Source organism: Microcaecilia unicolor, chromosome 4 (assembly GCF_901765095.1).
Source record: "Microcaecilia unicolor chromosome 4, aMicUni1.1, whole genome shotgun sequence".
In the NCBI taxonomy this organism is placed as follows: Eukaryota; Metazoa; Chordata; class Amphibia; order Gymnophiona; family Siphonopidae; genus Microcaecilia; species Microcaecilia unicolor.
The window spans coordinates 246,278,803-246,295,128 of record NC_044034.1 but is presented as its reverse complement, the minus strand read 5'-3'; the positions used below and the strand labels follow the sequence as shown (position 1 = coordinate 246,295,128).

At 41.9% G+C, this 16,326-nt stretch overlaps 1 protein-coding gene across 2 annotated transcripts in view; it reads left to right on the top strand.

Annotated features, from left to right (window-relative positions):
• Positions 1-16,326, top strand: part of ATP10A (ATPase phospholipid transporting 10A (putative)) — a 281,162-nt gene that overhangs the window by 197,797 nt on the left and 67,039 nt on the right. For both annotated transcript variants that reach the window (XR_003941956.1, XM_030201381.1), the window contains exons 10-12: positions 3,001-3,562; positions 15,566-15,669; positions 15,849-15,975. Coding sequence is in view for 1 of the 2 variants with exons in the window: in XM_030201381.1 (XP_030057241.1) it covers positions 3,001-3,562; positions 15,566-15,669; positions 15,849-15,975 (793 nt within the window). In the remaining variant the exon portion in view is untranslated. The remainder of the gene's footprint in view (positions 1-3,000; positions 3,563-15,565; positions 15,670-15,848; positions 15,976-16,326) is intronic.

Below are 16,326 nucleotides of genomic sequence, written 5' to 3'. Positions count from 1 at the left end.
TACGGGGGTGGGGTGTGTTAAAGAGGGCCGCTAGACTACCAGGTCGGGGGAGGGGTTTGATTCACGGTCCACTGGGCCACCAGAGCTTTACTTGAGGGGAAGCTAGGGGGTTAGGGGGGCTGGAGATCCACCGTATCCCTAGCCTCCCCCCTGAATTTGTGTTGGGGTGGGGGGTCTGCCGGACCTCCAGCCCCTGTGTAGCTGGCTCAGGGTGGGGGTACTAGGCCACCAGGGCCATGCTGTTTGGGGTCTGGTGGTCCCACGGACCTTCAGCCCCTGTGTTTCACAGGTCTGGGCTTTTAACAGCCCAGACCTGTCAAACAAGTACGGGAGGATTGTGTCTGAGTGCATTCTCAGGCACAATCCTCCCTCACTTTACCCTATGATCAGAGATAATAGCGCACATAAATTTGCATGCTATTATCTCTGATCATAGGGGTGATAAAGCCCCGCGCTGTTCCAGTTCTACTTTTAGAGCGCTGTTTGGAACAAGTAGTAATTAATAAAAATCACATCAAGTGCTGACCATAAAGCACATAACATAAAAAGGCTGAAACTTATCTGAGTAGTGCTGCGTTTGTGTAATCAGTGGCTCCACTCAGCAGAAAAGCTTAAAGCAGTGCGGTCCCAACGGACCCGTTTCTCATTAGCTTCATCAGGAAATCACACTTGTGGTCATGCTTATTCTGTGAAATGAAAAAACAAACATCAATCAAACACAAGCGCAAAACAAGAAAGAAAAGAAAAACAGTGCAGAGTGCTGTAAACTAACTGAAGCCCACTGGAGGGTAGTCTAAAATTAAAATAACCTTTCAGCTGAAACAGGGCAGAAAATGGATTATGGGCTGGTTTCGATGCCATAACTAAAACAGAAATTTGGTCAGCTTCTACCACCGATCAGTACAGCAGTAATGGACCCTTTTACTAAAGTGCAGCAATGCTTTGCACTTACCCTGTATTAATAGTTTCCAAGTTAAATCAATCTATACTGCCCATTCAAGGATCCATAGCCAAAATGGATGCTTTGTAGATGCAAAGGCTATGTGGTAAGTGTTGAGGGCTCACAGACAAGTTCCCATCTGTGTAAATATCAAGCGTGATTATTAGGGCAGATGCACCCAACACTATTTTAGCGCACAGTAGCTGTTAACAGTTGCCTGCCCTAACTGCTTAGCACATTTTAGTCAGGGCCACTGAGGGGGGGGGGGGGGCAGAGGGGCAAAATTCCCTGGGGCCCGGCGCCGGAGTCAGGCTGCTGGCGCTGCAGTTCCCGGTCTCACCTGCCTGCCTCCTCCGCTCCGGGCCCCCTGCATTTGAAGCGGCAGTCACAGATCGCCTCCCTTTGGGCCTTCCCTCCCTGTGTCCCGCCCTCACGCAAACAGGAAGTTACTTCAGATGAGGGCGGGAAGGCCAGAAGAGAGGCGATCTGCGACTGCCGCTTTGAATGCAGGGGACCCGAAGCCATGGAGGCAGGCAGGTGAGACCGGGGACTGCAGCGACAGGGGGCGGCAGTAGCGGGGGGAGTGATGGGGGCGGCGGAGGCGAGGCGGCCTTGCCCCGGGCCCGGCCTAGTCTCTCGGTGTCCCTAATTTTAGTACATGGGCCTTTAGGTGTTCTGAATCGCAGCTTTCCCAGTTGAAATTCAAACTGACAAATCAACGATCATTCAAAACCCCAGGTTTCATTTGCACTGCTTCAGGGGGATTGCTGCATTCGCAAACCCAGCAACCGCTTAATACCATTTCGTACCAGAGAGAGCTATTGTTTGAAAGAGTAGTTCCAAGCTGTTTGTTTTCACTGCTTCAAAAAGATTACTGTTAGTTACAGACTTAAATACAGTTTGCATTTTCAATGCTTAGAAAGACTGCTGCAAACTGTGATTATTGATGATAAAGTTCCCGGTATGCAGCTCATTATTCTCAAGAAGCCAGCATTTAAATATCCTACCAGCAGTCAGTGACATACATTTAATGGGGCAGAGCCCATTGTGCTTCAACAAAACATGCACACGCTCAATTAAAATCCATATGACAGAAATAGCTGATATTACACTCTGCCATTCTATATCAGCAGCACTGAGTTGAGTTTTAAAATACAATATTGTTCCCCTATTAAATTGAATATTAAATATTGTGTCTTCACCTCCTCAATGGAACTTGTATTTATTCAGTAATACTCCAATATTGTTACTCAAATGAATGAGCCCATTCGTTGCAATGAGCTACTAAAGGTGATGATTTGCTGCTGTGCATGTGTGACTTGCATCATCATAGCCAGTGTAGTTTCTACCCACATTAGTCAAGGTACAAGGATAACTAATCATACTGGTTGTTCATCTTCACATATTATATGTAATAGATTTATTTATATAAGTCTTCTGCATACTGAAATCTGTCCACTGGGTAGAAGGCATATCTATATATGAAGATTGCATCATCCAAAAGGGTATTAGTCTAACTGTTGGTGTCTGATGTTATTGTAAATCTGGGAGAAGGGCATGCACTACCTTATCATGAAGGTCATCAGTACCTCTAGTAAAGGCATTCAGGGTCTTGCTTGGATTTGTTTAAATTTATCTTCAGCATTTTTCCTGGTTTAGCCGTTTGGGTTTCTCCTGTTAGAGCTCATTTCAGCTCCCCAAGCATAGATAGGTTTAGTTTGGGTTCCTTCCTGTTCAAACTGTTGTACCCTTCATCGAATGGACACCCAGCTAATTATTATCTCTACAGGTGATGATTTGTCAATCATCAAGAGCAAACTCCCAGCATATGCTAGTGTTTTCATATGATAGATGCATTTGGCATTATACATTCAGATTGTTGGGACAACTTAGTTCTTGAATAGTCTTGTAATAATAATCCGTTGGCAAAACGTGCCTGTAAAATGCCGACTAAATGGCATAACTTTGCTACAGTATCATTCTTAGAATCATTTTTATAGTATTTTCTCACTTAAGACTGTTTTGTACCATTATAATGTAGTATTCTTTGCTTTTTCAAGGTGAGAGGTAGATTTGAGTTGAAGTCCCCCGTAAAGACAATAGAAGACTTCATTCGAAGATTCACTCCCAGCCGTCTAACATCAGGATTGAACAACAGCAGTTCGTCAAGTCTGACTACCAACAAATCATCGCCAAGAATTGGCTCCAGTTTTCTTTCTTACAGTTCAACTGAGGGCACGTTATTAAAACTGGAAGGAAAGCTGACACATAGCACCCCGATAAACAACAATCGCTATAATGCACAACCAGCAGGAGATGGTGCGATTGATGGGTCAGAGGATGGAGAACTACGTTATGAGGCAGAGAGCCCAGATGAAGCTGCTCTGGTCTACGCAGCCAGGGCATATAACTGTGCACTGGTTGATAGACTGCCTGACCAGGTAACGGTAGAACTGCCTTACCTGGGACGGTTAACGTTTGAACTGTTACATACATTGGGCTTTGATTCCATCAGAAAGAGAATGTCTGTGGTGGTCAGACATCCACTGACAGATCAAATAGTTGTTTATACCAAGGGAGCGGATTCAGTTGTTATGGATCTACTTGAACCTTGCTCCTCAGGTACAGCTCTTCTCTTTATTTTTCCACAATAGACTGCAAACCTATTTAGATTGGCTGCCATTAGTCCAGTGTTTGATTAGGAAATCAAAATTCTAGATGTAGCTGGAGGCAATAAAACACCTTAAGGAGTATGAGAAGACAACAGATCTCTGACACATTGCATACACTATGTTCGCTAAAACAAGCTGCAGATTGCATAGGTTATAGTAAGTGACATTTATAAAATTTCATTCAGATCACGTTCACATTTTCTCCAGCTAACTGAATGATAGGATTTGCACATTAGCACTTTAATAATTAGAGAGCAACGAATTACTTAGTGGATTGCACCTTAATTTTGGGATCTACAGATCTGTGTAAATGAGTGAGAAACTTTAGTGCAATACCTAGGTCTTTTAGAGATTCCAGGTATATTGTTCAAGGGAAAATCTATTTCAGATGGTCTATCTTTGTTTCTTTTGTATGTAATTGATCTTTTCCCCTCTTCTAACACATTTCATCTATAATGGTGTATTCATGCTGCCCGATACTTAGCAGCACTTATCCGGGTAGCAGGTGCTCCTGTCTAGATAAGTGCTGTTGGCCAGGAACATACCTGGATTTTCAACAGCATTACCTGCACACCACCCCATGCTATCAGGGCTGCTGGGGAGGAGGGGCAGGGGGGCAAGATTCCCTGGGCCCAGCCTCCAAGGAGGACCCAGCTCCGGTGATCAAGAGAGACTACTCTGCCTGCCATGGGTCCTTTGTCCTGCCACATTCTGCCTATGTGGAAACAGGAAGTTACATCACAGGATGCTGGAAACAGCAGGAAGAAGGACCTGTAGCTGGCAGAGCACTCTCTCGATTGCTGCTGTGGGGAGGAGGGGGGAAAAGCAGCAGGAGGAGGTGGTGGCGATGGGCCCTGAAGATTGTTTGCCTTGGGCCCGGCTTTGTCTGTTGGCAGTCCTGCAGGCTATCCAGATGTTACCAGTGCGGTCTGGAGGCAGATCTAGAGTTTAAGCTGTTAACCTTGATTTTTAAGGAGATTCATAAGCAGAAGCATGGTTATTTGCTGAACAAGTTGTAGTTATGCTCTGGCAAGGGCACTGAGATCAGCACATGGTAATCTGTTAGAGGTGACAGCTTGGTCACAGTTTTGGAGGGTTTTTTGTGGCATACTATGGTTTTTAATGTAATGGCTCCTGAGTACTTGAATAGACTGCCATTGACTTTGAGACAATGTAATAATTTGTTGATGTTCAGGAAGGGCCTTGAAACTTACCTTTTTCCACATATGTGGTCATTTTGGTAGGAGATTTTATATTTCTTAAAGTGTAATTATGTGTGGAGATTATAAATGTTCCTGGTAATTTCAGTACTTTGCTTGCTTTCTTTTTTATGGCTTTGTGAACCATTTTGAATGACGGCATTTCATCAGTAAAAGAGGAATATAATGCCTAACTCTTTAGGAATTTAGGTGGTAACAGGAAATGAGGTTCTTTTTTCCCTCAGCAACCCTGGAACCCGAGTAGTTGGTGATGTTATGAAATGACTTCTTCACAGGGTAAACAGTGAACAGGAACCCAGTCTGAAAATTGAACCCAGGTCTCCCATACGTAAATAGTTCTGCCAGTGAGCAAGTGAACTCCATACACGGATTTTTCACATTAAGCATGCTCAAGTCATAGAGAATAGCAAGTTCGTTTGATTTTACTTACTATTCACTCAAAATTGATTTAAACATTTTTTTTAAGTCTATCATTTTAGAGGAAGGAAAAGACCTCAGATGCTTGGCTTGTCTCTATTTTTACAACAAAAAAGCCACACGAACATCCTCACAGGTCAAAAAACCTCCTGTTTTTTTTCAAGAGTTTTTGTGCTTTTAGTTAATTCTTTACTAGTCATTCACATTGGTTACTTGTGTTTTGTTATTGAAATCAAATCTACAGCTTCATATTGAAATCTTAGGACTTGGAAGGCACTTATCTGTTTCAAAAAAAAATTCTCATTCTTTTTCGATTTGCTCAACAGAGCGCCTCCATTTCACAGTATGCTTCTTCGGGAGCCAAACCATCAGCGTCGCTTTCTTGAAGTCCTGACAGAGTGCCTACAAGTACTTGAGCAAGCCAAAAAAGCGAGAGAAGACTTTTTTTGAAACCGATACGTGTGTTAACCATGTACATGCCTACAATATCCCTATAGGCACCTACACGGTTAACACGTACAAAATACTAACGCGCCTTAGTAAATGGAGCCCTAAGCATATTCTGTAACGCAGTATGCCTAATTTTTAATGTGCACAGGTAAAAAGAGGTGTGGTTATGGGTAGGGAAATGGGTGTTCCATGGGCGTTCCCAAATTTATGCGCGTAGTTATAGAATATGGTCCAGTGTGCATAAATCTACACACCGGGATTTAAGCCAGGTTTTAATTGGTGTAAATGGATGTGCCTAGATTTAGGTGCTGAAATATCAACTAAGCATATTCTATATACCATGCCTAAATCTAGGCGTCGTTTATGGAATACGCTTAGTTGGCAATGATTTCAGCTCTGATTTTGTAGGCGCCATGTATAGAATCTCCCCCTTAATGTAGAAAAATATATTAATTCAGTTTAATCCAAGAGGCAAAAACATTTGAACATAATAAATGAATTGCTGTTTATAGCTTCATATGACATTTGGAGGCTCATTTTCAAAATGCATAGACTTCCAATATTACATATGTTACTATGGGGCTCATTTTCAAAGCATTTAGACTTACAAAGTTCCATAGGTTACAGTGGAACTTTGTAAATCTAAGTGCTTTGAAAATGCCCCTTTGTGTATCTCTGTAAGTCTATGTACTTTGACAATGAGCACCTTGGCATACTCCGCAATTTGATTTCAATAATATGTCACATGTAAGAATAACATTTATTTAATCAACACAATCATTGAGCACTTTTGCAATGGGTAAATAGATGTTTTACCCAAGGAGAGAGGCTTGCAAATTGCCCTGTCTGTGCTTGGATTAATCCATCTTATACTGTGTAGTTTGAAACTGGCTGCTTTAGAAATAACAGAGTCCCTTCAATGTTGTAATTACTGGTATCTGTCTCTGCCACGACCCAGCAGAGGATGCACGTGCTAACAGAATGCATGTGAAATGTAACCATTATCGTTTGTAGTTCAGGAGGTTAAAAGTCATAACATAACTGGAGAGTGAACATTTTTCCTTTTCTTACACTTGTACTCCAGTGGGGTGGTAGAAGTATTTGTAAGATGCTTCAAATGTTCTGCAGAGAAGTGGAGGGAAACACCCACAGGAGGTGAAGGAACAACTGTCCCCACAACTGCAGTAGAGCAATCAACTAATGAGTAGGGCAGAGATGACACTTCCAAAACACCACGAGAAAGACTCAGGAGATACTAGTCAATGATGTTTATTGAGATTACACCAAAAGGACGCGACACAATGGCTGTGTTTCGGTTCCTAAGCGCCTGCCTCAGGAGTCTGACCAATTGTGTGTTTCAGAGTCTAAATAAACTTCGGTTTGACTAAACAAATTGCAAACTTCTGTGATCAAGGAGAAATCTCTGCAGTTGGGGGGGGGGGGGGGGAATCCAGTGGTGCTGCTGTGTTGAGTCCTTTCGAGGTGTTCTCATTAAACGCTATTGACTAGTATCTCCTGAGTCTTCCTCTTCCTCATGGTTTTTTGGAAGTGCCCTACTCTTTGGTTGATTGCTCAAACATTCTGCAGCCCAGCCAAGTGGTTTTAACGGTGCATGTATGTTGTCTCTCCTTGGTGTGTCTTAATGCTATGATTGTTCCTATGGGTTCTATCTAGATCTTCAAACAAGATGTGCAACTTCAATGTCTTTCCTACTCTTATAAGCTTACAGGTCAATATTGAGCCCATGGCACTCAGAATTTTAAAAAATGCTGGCCAGATATTTTGTGCTGGACCATAGCCAGGTACCTGAATATTTAGGTATGATCAAACTACCAGGACTTATCCGGGTACAGGCGCTTAGTTAGGGCAACCTTTTTTTGCTGTCTTAACTGTATCTGGATAATTACCCAGTTAGCAGACTGAATACGGCTGCTAATTTAGGGGTCCTTTCACTAAACTATGGGGAAAAAGGCCATGTGGTGTCGGCGGAGGCTGTTTTTTCCATGTACCAGGGCTCTTTTTACTGCAGCAAGTAAAAAGCCCCTAAAAATGGTCATGGAATAAGATTATTCTTACCGCGTGGCGGTAAGGGCTCATGCTGTAACCTAGTGGTAACTGGGCAGTGTACAGCGATGCCCAATTACCACTGGGTTACCACTGCGCTATAAAATTTTAAAAAATTTCTAACACGCTGGAAATGGCACACACTCAAGATGGAACTACTGCTGTCAGGTGCATCGGGCTGGCGTAGTTCTGGGTTAGAATGTGGTAAGCCTGCGTTGGGTAACTCCAAGCTCCACCCAGACTTCCAACAACCTTGGCACTAGTGCTGTGGTGGTCTGCCCAAATATTCAGCAACACTGTCTATTTATTTATTTGTTGCATCTGTATCCCACATTTTCCCACCTTTTTGCAGGCTCAATGTGGCTTACATTATGTCGTAATGGCGATCACCATTTCCGACATGAGAAATACAAAGTAGTATTACATTAAAGTTTATAAATGTTAAAGTACAGTATAAAGTAAATTAAATAAACAGTTCATATCGGTATAAGAGATAGGGGGTAAAACATTGATGTACATTGGTGACAGATTAATTAAAGCAATCAGAAGAAGAGAGTTCAATTTTATCTGGTTCTAATAGAGTTTAGATTATAGGTCACTGATGAAGGGTCATTATGGTATGTCTTCCCGAACAGGTTAGTCTTTAGAAACTTCCGGAATGCTGTTAAGTTGTGCATTGCTTTCAAGGCCCTTGGCAGTGCATTCCACAGTTGCGCACTGAAGTAGGAGAAGCTAGATGCATATATTGATTTGTACTTAAGTCCTTTGCAACTGGGGTAGTGTGTTCCTGGTTAGTAAATCTGCAAGGTCTAACATATATATCGGGGCCTCACCATGAATGATTTTATGAACCAGGGTACAGATTTTGAACACAACTCGTTCTTTCAATGGAAGCCAGTGTAATTTTTCTCTTAGGGGTCTAGCACTTTCGTATTTCGCTTTTCCAAATATGAGTCTAGCTTCAGTATTTTGGGCAGTCTAGGTAAGTGCCAGTGAATATCCGGATTAGCCCTGGTGACAGTGAATTAAGGTAAACTCATTTTCAACTCCATTTTAAATATCTACCCCTTACATAATTGAATGACATGGAAGATATCAGTATAATTTAGCAGTGATGGACACATTCCTCCTGACCCTATAAACTTGCACACGCAACTGAATGCTTAGGGCTAGATTCTGTATATTGCGCCCAAAAAAGCACTATTCTATAAGCCATGCTTAAAGTTAGGCATGGTTTATACAATAGTGCTTATGCCCAGGAATCGCATCTAACTTTAGGGTCAGCCATTTGCATCTAGTAAAATGTGGTGCAAATGTACACACCTACATTAGGCATGTATCCCTGATATTTAATAAAAATGCGCGTTAATTTTAGGCATGCCCCAATTACGCCCATGACCATCCCAGTTCTGCACTCCCTTGGTGTAAATGCCAGTTAAATCTAATTAGTGCCAATTATTGCTCGTTAAGCCAATTATTGGTGCCAATTAGCTTGTTCGGTTAAATTGTATACACAAATTGAGTGCATGCTCAAATTTGCATGCACAATTTTTGGTGACTTTTATAGAATTAGGGGTTTATAGAGCAAATCTGCATGTTATTGGATTGGATTTATTATTTATAATCCTCTCTTATCCTATCCAGAGCGGTGAACAAAGGAAACATACATAAAATCACATAAATACTATATTCATAACAAGTTTTGTTAATATAAAACATAAAACAGTGGAGGAGGGTGAATAGTGGAGTGCCACTAGTGGGAATTGGAATGATGAGTGAGGTGATTAAATTTGTGGATGGCACAAAACTATTCAAAGTTGTCAAAACACATGTGGATTGTGGAGAATTGCAGGAAGACCGTAGGAAATTGGAAGACTGGGTATCCAAATGGCAGATGAAATTTAATGTAGACATGCAGTGTGATGCACAGTGTGAAGAATAATCCAAATCCTAGTTATCTAAAGCTAGGGGCCACTTTAGGAGTCAGCACTCAAGAAAAAGACCTAGGTGTCATTGTAGACAGTACGCTGACATCTTCTGCCCAGTGTGCATTGGCGGCCAAAAAAGCAAACAGGATGCTAGGAATTATTAGGAGAGGGATGCAAAATAAGACCAAAATATTATAAAGCCTCTGTATCGCTCCATTGTGCGACGTGGAGGGGCATAATCGAACAGCGCCAGCCATCTTCGGGGCTGGCTCCGCAAGGGGGCAGAGCCAAGCATATTTTCAAAATATGCTTGACGCCAGCCAAATCACTCACCGGGTTGTGGAGCAGGATCGCCGGCTCCGATTTTCAGCCATAATGGAAACCGGGCCCGGCCATCTCAAACCCAGCGAAATGCAAGGCATTTGGGCATGGGAAGAGCCAGCATTTGTAGTGCATTGGCCCCCTTGACATGCCAGGACACCAACTGGGCACCCTAGGGGGCACTTTAAAAAAAAGCTTCCAGGTGCATAGCACCCTTACCTTGGGTGCTGAGCCCCCCAAATCCCCCCCAAAACTCACTCCCCACAACTCTACACCATTACCATAGCCCTAAGGGGTGAAGGGGGCACCTACATGTGGGTACAGTGGGTTTGGGGGGGGTTTGGAGGGATCTACATTAACCACCACAAGTGGAACAGGTAGGGGGGGATGGGCCTGGGTCCACCTGCCTGAAGTGCACTGCACCCACTATAAACTGCTCCAGGGACCTGCATACTGCTGTCAAGGAGCTGAGTATGACATTTCAGGCTGGCAAAAAATGTTTTGGGGGTTTTTTTGGGTGGGAGGGGGTTGGTGATCACTGGGGGAGTAAGGGGAGGTGATCCCCGCTTCCATCCGGTGGTCTTCTGGTCAGTTGGGGCACTTTTTACAGACTTGGTCCTAAAAATAAATGGACCAAGTCCGGCTGGCGAAATGCTCGTCGAGCCGGCCTCTTTTTTTCCATTATAAGGCGAAGCCGGCCATCTCGTACCCACGCCCCGCCCCGCCTTCACTACCCTACCAACACGCCCCCTTGAAGGTTGGCCAGCGGCGCGACAAAACAGCAGTTGGGGCCGGCCAAAATCGGCTTTTGATAATACCAATTTGGCTGGGATCAGTAGATCGCCAGCGATCTCCCGATTTGTGTCGGAAGATCGCCGGCGATCTCTTTCGAAAATAAGCTCAATTAGTTTACATGCTTATCTAGGCCTAGAGTAAGGGCAGTTATGCACATAATATACTTGTTTAATTGGATGCCAGTTAGCAGTTAGGCACATAACATTGACACTTGCACTGCATCCGTTCATAACTCAGACATAAATAAAGCAATTAACAGCTAAATTTATTGGAGAATAATTTGACCACAGCTTTATTAATAAATCAAAATTTATAAACATCACAAATTAATAACATGTCAACATCAATATGACCTTCACTTCTCTTTATTCATTTTAAAAGCTAGTTGGTGCCGACCTAGCTAAACAAACTTCTTCCATTAAATGTATGAATTCTGAAAACTCCACCTTCTAAAATGAGACCTGTGGTGACATCAAGGCCTCGCTTCCACTTATGGTGGTTTCGCACAGAAACAGATTACACCATAACCATCCACAAATCAATTTCAACCATTGTCCTTAAGTGAGTTCATATCAAACTTTTCTGCTGCCGTGACTTATAATCTCACTTTAACATTTTCCTTAATTTCCACCCAACATCAAATTCTACAAGATAGACTCCAGATTTAACCATATCCATCCAAAATTAAGAGGGATGGGATGGGATTAATTTTATCTCCCAAATACCCTCTTACTCACAACCCCGCACTTGCTCACTGAATCTCCTCAGACCACCAAAACACTGACTCACTCGCACTTTTAAGCCCCACCCCCAGGCTCTGAATGTAACCCCCCACTCAAATCTGCCCAATTTATATACTCGTTTCTTCACAATTACCCTCTATAATTACTGATTAATTAAATCTCTACAAGATTAAGCCCCACAGATCTTTCAGCATTGACTTAAATTATTAAATCAGTTTCCGTATAACTTGTAAGCTTTGTGAAATCTTGCCTCTTCCTTAACCCTCCCCCATTCTCCAAAACCCTTCCCTTCCCTCCCCAACCCCCCCCCCCTAGTAAAATAAATTTCACTGCTGCAGCAATGCCAATGTTATATTTCCATGATTAATTCCATGGGCCTCCTTAATTGCCATTAGTCGGTATTCTATAAACAGTGTGTACAAATCTATAACACACAATTTCAAGGGAAGCATTGACTTGGGAAGGCCATGTCCAGAACAGTGCATAAAGTTAGACCTGTAAATGACATGCTAGCATTATTTGTTACATTTGTATCCCACATTTTCCCACCTATTTGCAGGCTCAATGTGGCTTACATAGTACCGTAGAGGCATTCACCAGGTCAGGTAAAGAACAAATACAATGTTATGTTGTGGTCGAATAAGGTTCATGTGTTTCAGCCATACTGGGATCAAGGGGAGGAAATGTAATGACTTTATGAGCTTTGGTTTTGCTGTGTTGCAGAGTGTAGGCATTTATGGTGGGTCGGTAGGGTATGCCTTTTTGAACATCTCTAATGGCAGCTACATGTGTGATTGCCATTGTAGAATACTTCTTAGCGCACCCTCTCCTGGATCCAAATTTCATAAAGTAATATTTATATTAAAATATGAAAAGATCTCAATTTGTGACACTAAGCTAACAAGTGGACGAGCTGTTACTAATCATCGCACTTGGGGCATCTTTTACTAAGGCGCGCTCATGTTTTTAGCGCCTGCTAAAATGTATTTATTTATTTATTACATTTGTACCCCACGCTTTCCCACACAAGGCAGGTTCAATGCGGCTTACATCGTAACAATATGAAGAATAACAATGTCATATGAGTTAAGCGTTAAGGGTGAGCATAAGGAAGATGAAGACGAATAAGACATGGGATAGTAATAAGTACATAAGTACATAAGTAGTGCCATACTGGGAAAGACCAAAGGTCCATCTAGCCCAGCATCCTGTTACCGACAGTGGCCAATCCAGGTCAAGGGCACCTGGCACGCTCCCCAAACGTAAAAACATTCCAGACAAGTTATACCTAAAAATGAGGAATTTTTCCAAGTCCATTTAATAGCGGTCTATGGACTTGTCCTTTAGGAATCTATCTAACCCCTTTTTAAACTCCGTCAAGCTAACCGCCCGTACCACGTTCTCCGGCAATGAATTCCAGAGTCTAATTACACGTTGGGTGAAGAAAAATTTTCTCCGATTCGTTTTAAATTTACCACACTGTAGCTTCAACTCATGCCCTCTAGTCCTAGTATTTTTGGATAGCGTGAACAGTCGCTTCACATCCACCCGATCCATTCCACTCATTATTTTATACACTTCTATCATATCTCCCCTCAGCCGTCTCTTCTCCAAGCTGAAAAGCCCTAGCCTTCTCAGCCTCTCTTCATAGGAAAGTCGTCCCATCCCCACTATCATTTTCGTCGCCCTTCGCTGTACCTTTTCCAATTCTACTATATCTTTTTTGAGATACGGAGACCAGTACTGAACACAATACTCCAGGTGCGGTCGCACCATGGAGCGATACAACGGCATTATAACATCCGCACACCTGGACTCCATACCCTTCTTAATAACACCCAACATTCTAAGGATAATGGGAAACATGGTCAGTGTGTGAACAGCCATCGGTAAGAATCAAGTGAGCAGGCTTTAGTTATGTTGAATCATTGGGGTAGACTTTCTTGAAGAGATGGGTCTTCAGTGCTTTTCTGAAGGGCAAAAGGCCATTGATAGTCCAGATGGATCTTGGTAGCACATTCCAGAACTGGCTACCCAGAAAGAAAAAGTTGGATGCATAGACAGATTTGTACTTAATACCTTTACAGTTGGGAAGGTGCAGATTAAGGTAAGTGCAGGAAGACATCAAAATTGTGGGCACGCTAAACGTTAGAGATGCCCGTAGGAAAATATTGGCGTCTCTAATGTTTAGCACGCCCACAATTGTAGCACGCGCTAAAAATGTGTGCATGCCTTAATAAAAGACCCTCTTGGTTGCTTCCAACAACTTATATAAGAAAAGCTTTTCAAAAAATATATCAAGTCTCAGTCCCATCAAATGATATTTTTCTTCATATCAATTCTTCTAGTCAGATACTTAGGGGCCCTTTTACAAAGGCATGTTAGGTGCTAAGTGCATGCAGCGCACGCCTAAACGAGACTACCACCAGGCTACCGTGCCCCTTGGTGGTAATTTTAGATTTGGCATGCTCCCATAATGCCTGGATGATTTATTTTTTCCCAGGCGCTTTGTTTCCGGTGATAATCGGCAGTTGGCACCCGTCGACTGGTCACCGCATGTGTAGCGCGTGAGCCCTTACCACTAGATCAATGGGTGGCGGTAAGGGCTCAGGCTGGTTTTTGCTGTCAGAGGGAGTGGGGTTCTGATTTTGGGCTCCCCAGCCTAGCTCCTCCGGTTGAGAGATTTTCAGGAACTGTGATTCAGAATCTCCAGAAGACACTACTTTTAGCGAAACATGGAACCATGTAGAGATTCTGTGAAATGGATCCGATAGGACTTGCTGACAAGAGAGAAATTTGAAAGAAGTTTTGGACACTTGTTTATGTTTGGACACTGAATTGGGTCACTTTTTGTTTGAGAGATATTAGCTTCTCTGTAGTTTGTGCCTTCCTGTGTGTATGATTAATTCCTTTCCTGTCTATATTGTAGTTCCTTTCTGTCTATTTATGTAGCCTTAGTTTTGTAAACTGCTCAGGTCGCAAGTTAGGTTGAGCAGTAAAGTAAATTCTAATAAACTATAAACTAGATTCTACAAGTAGACTTTGGCATTGCACAGCTGCATCCCACATTGGATTGCAAAGCGGTATACAAGATATCCCATCATCATTTCAAAAGCAGAATTGATATGTACAAAAATATAATTTGCTGGGATTGAATATATTTCTGCAAAGGACTAAAATACAAAACCTACCATGCATCTAACTTCCCCTACCTGAGATCCCAACTCTGGAATGCTCTACCCAGATACATTCGGTCAATTAGTGAATATCTTCCCTTTAGGAAACTATTGAAAACCCATCTATTCGAACAGGTTTACCCGAACGACTTGACCTATCATAAGCAAACATAAGCAACCCATCTACTTACCGGTTCATCTAATCATTAATAACAATGACTCAGATATTATCTCCTACCAACCTTCTTACCCTCCATACTCTTCCTCAATTTCTCCTTTATCGCTCCACCTCATTACCCATCCCTATCCTTTCACTCATACTTCTTTTATCCCATTTACTCCTTGTTCATTGTCCTATCACATACATCCTTGTTGATTTTGATACTACAGATTGTATTCTCTTGTTACTATGTAAGCCGCATTGAGCCTGCGATGAGCGGGAAAGCACGGGGTACAAATGTAATAAATAAATTTTTTGAAAAGCTTTGCTTATATAAGTTGTTGAGAGCAACTAAGTGCGATGATTGGATAGTGACAGCTCGTCCACTTGGTTTATTCTCACAAATTCTGAGAACTTTTCATATTTTAATATAAATTATTATTTTATACTAGTCTCCTGTTTTTGACATTTAGATTTATAATTAAGAGGCTTTATTAGATTTGATTCCCAATGTGAATATATACCTAATTTTAGATGTAATTTTGAGCATTACCCCCATTATTCTTTAAATAATGACATGTTTTATTTATTGCCTGACCCTTTGGTATTTAATCTACTTGGTTTTTCTTAAGAATTGCATGTTGTGCCATCTTTCACTATTTTTTCCTGTTTTATTCAGATGACCATAAGGACAAACGTAAAAATAAAATCCTAAGTAAGACGCAGAATTACCTTAACCTATATGCCATTGATGGCCTTCGAACCTTGTGTATTGCCAAAAGAGTAAGTACTTTGTCATTCTTAATCCTATCGTGATGCAATAGTTCTTAAATTATTTCTGTGCAGAATACAAGGACATTTTCATGCTTTTATTTTTTACAGTTTTTTTTTTAATATTGCATGTATAACTTAAATAATGATATCGCCTTTTAGTTCTTGACATTTCATTTTCTTTTACGTAGGTTCTCAATAAAGAGGAATATGCTTGTTGGTTGAAAAAGCACTTGCAAGCTGCATCATCCATTGAAAACAGGGCAGAACTCCTGTTTCAGTCTGCAAGTCACCTTGAAACAAACCTACACCTTTTAGGTAATCATTGCATTTGAAAAGATCAGACAGAGGAAGAGAGGGTTTATTCAAGATTGTATGGAATAGCCTCTCTGTGGAGATGGTGGAGACAAAGGCTGTGTCTGAATTTAAGAAAGCATGGGACAGGGATTTGAGATCTCTTTATGGAGAGAAGGAATAACATAGGCAGCCATGACTTTTCAAGCCTGCCTAAAACCTCATTAACTCATATAAATGAAAACAGGACTCATGTATTTGCAAAATGGCAACAACTTGGCCCGCAGATTTATTTAATCCAACTTAACTTAAAATTGAGTATACCCAAGCCAACCTAAAGCTTTCAAGCTTTATCGTGCCAATCCCAGTCCGTCG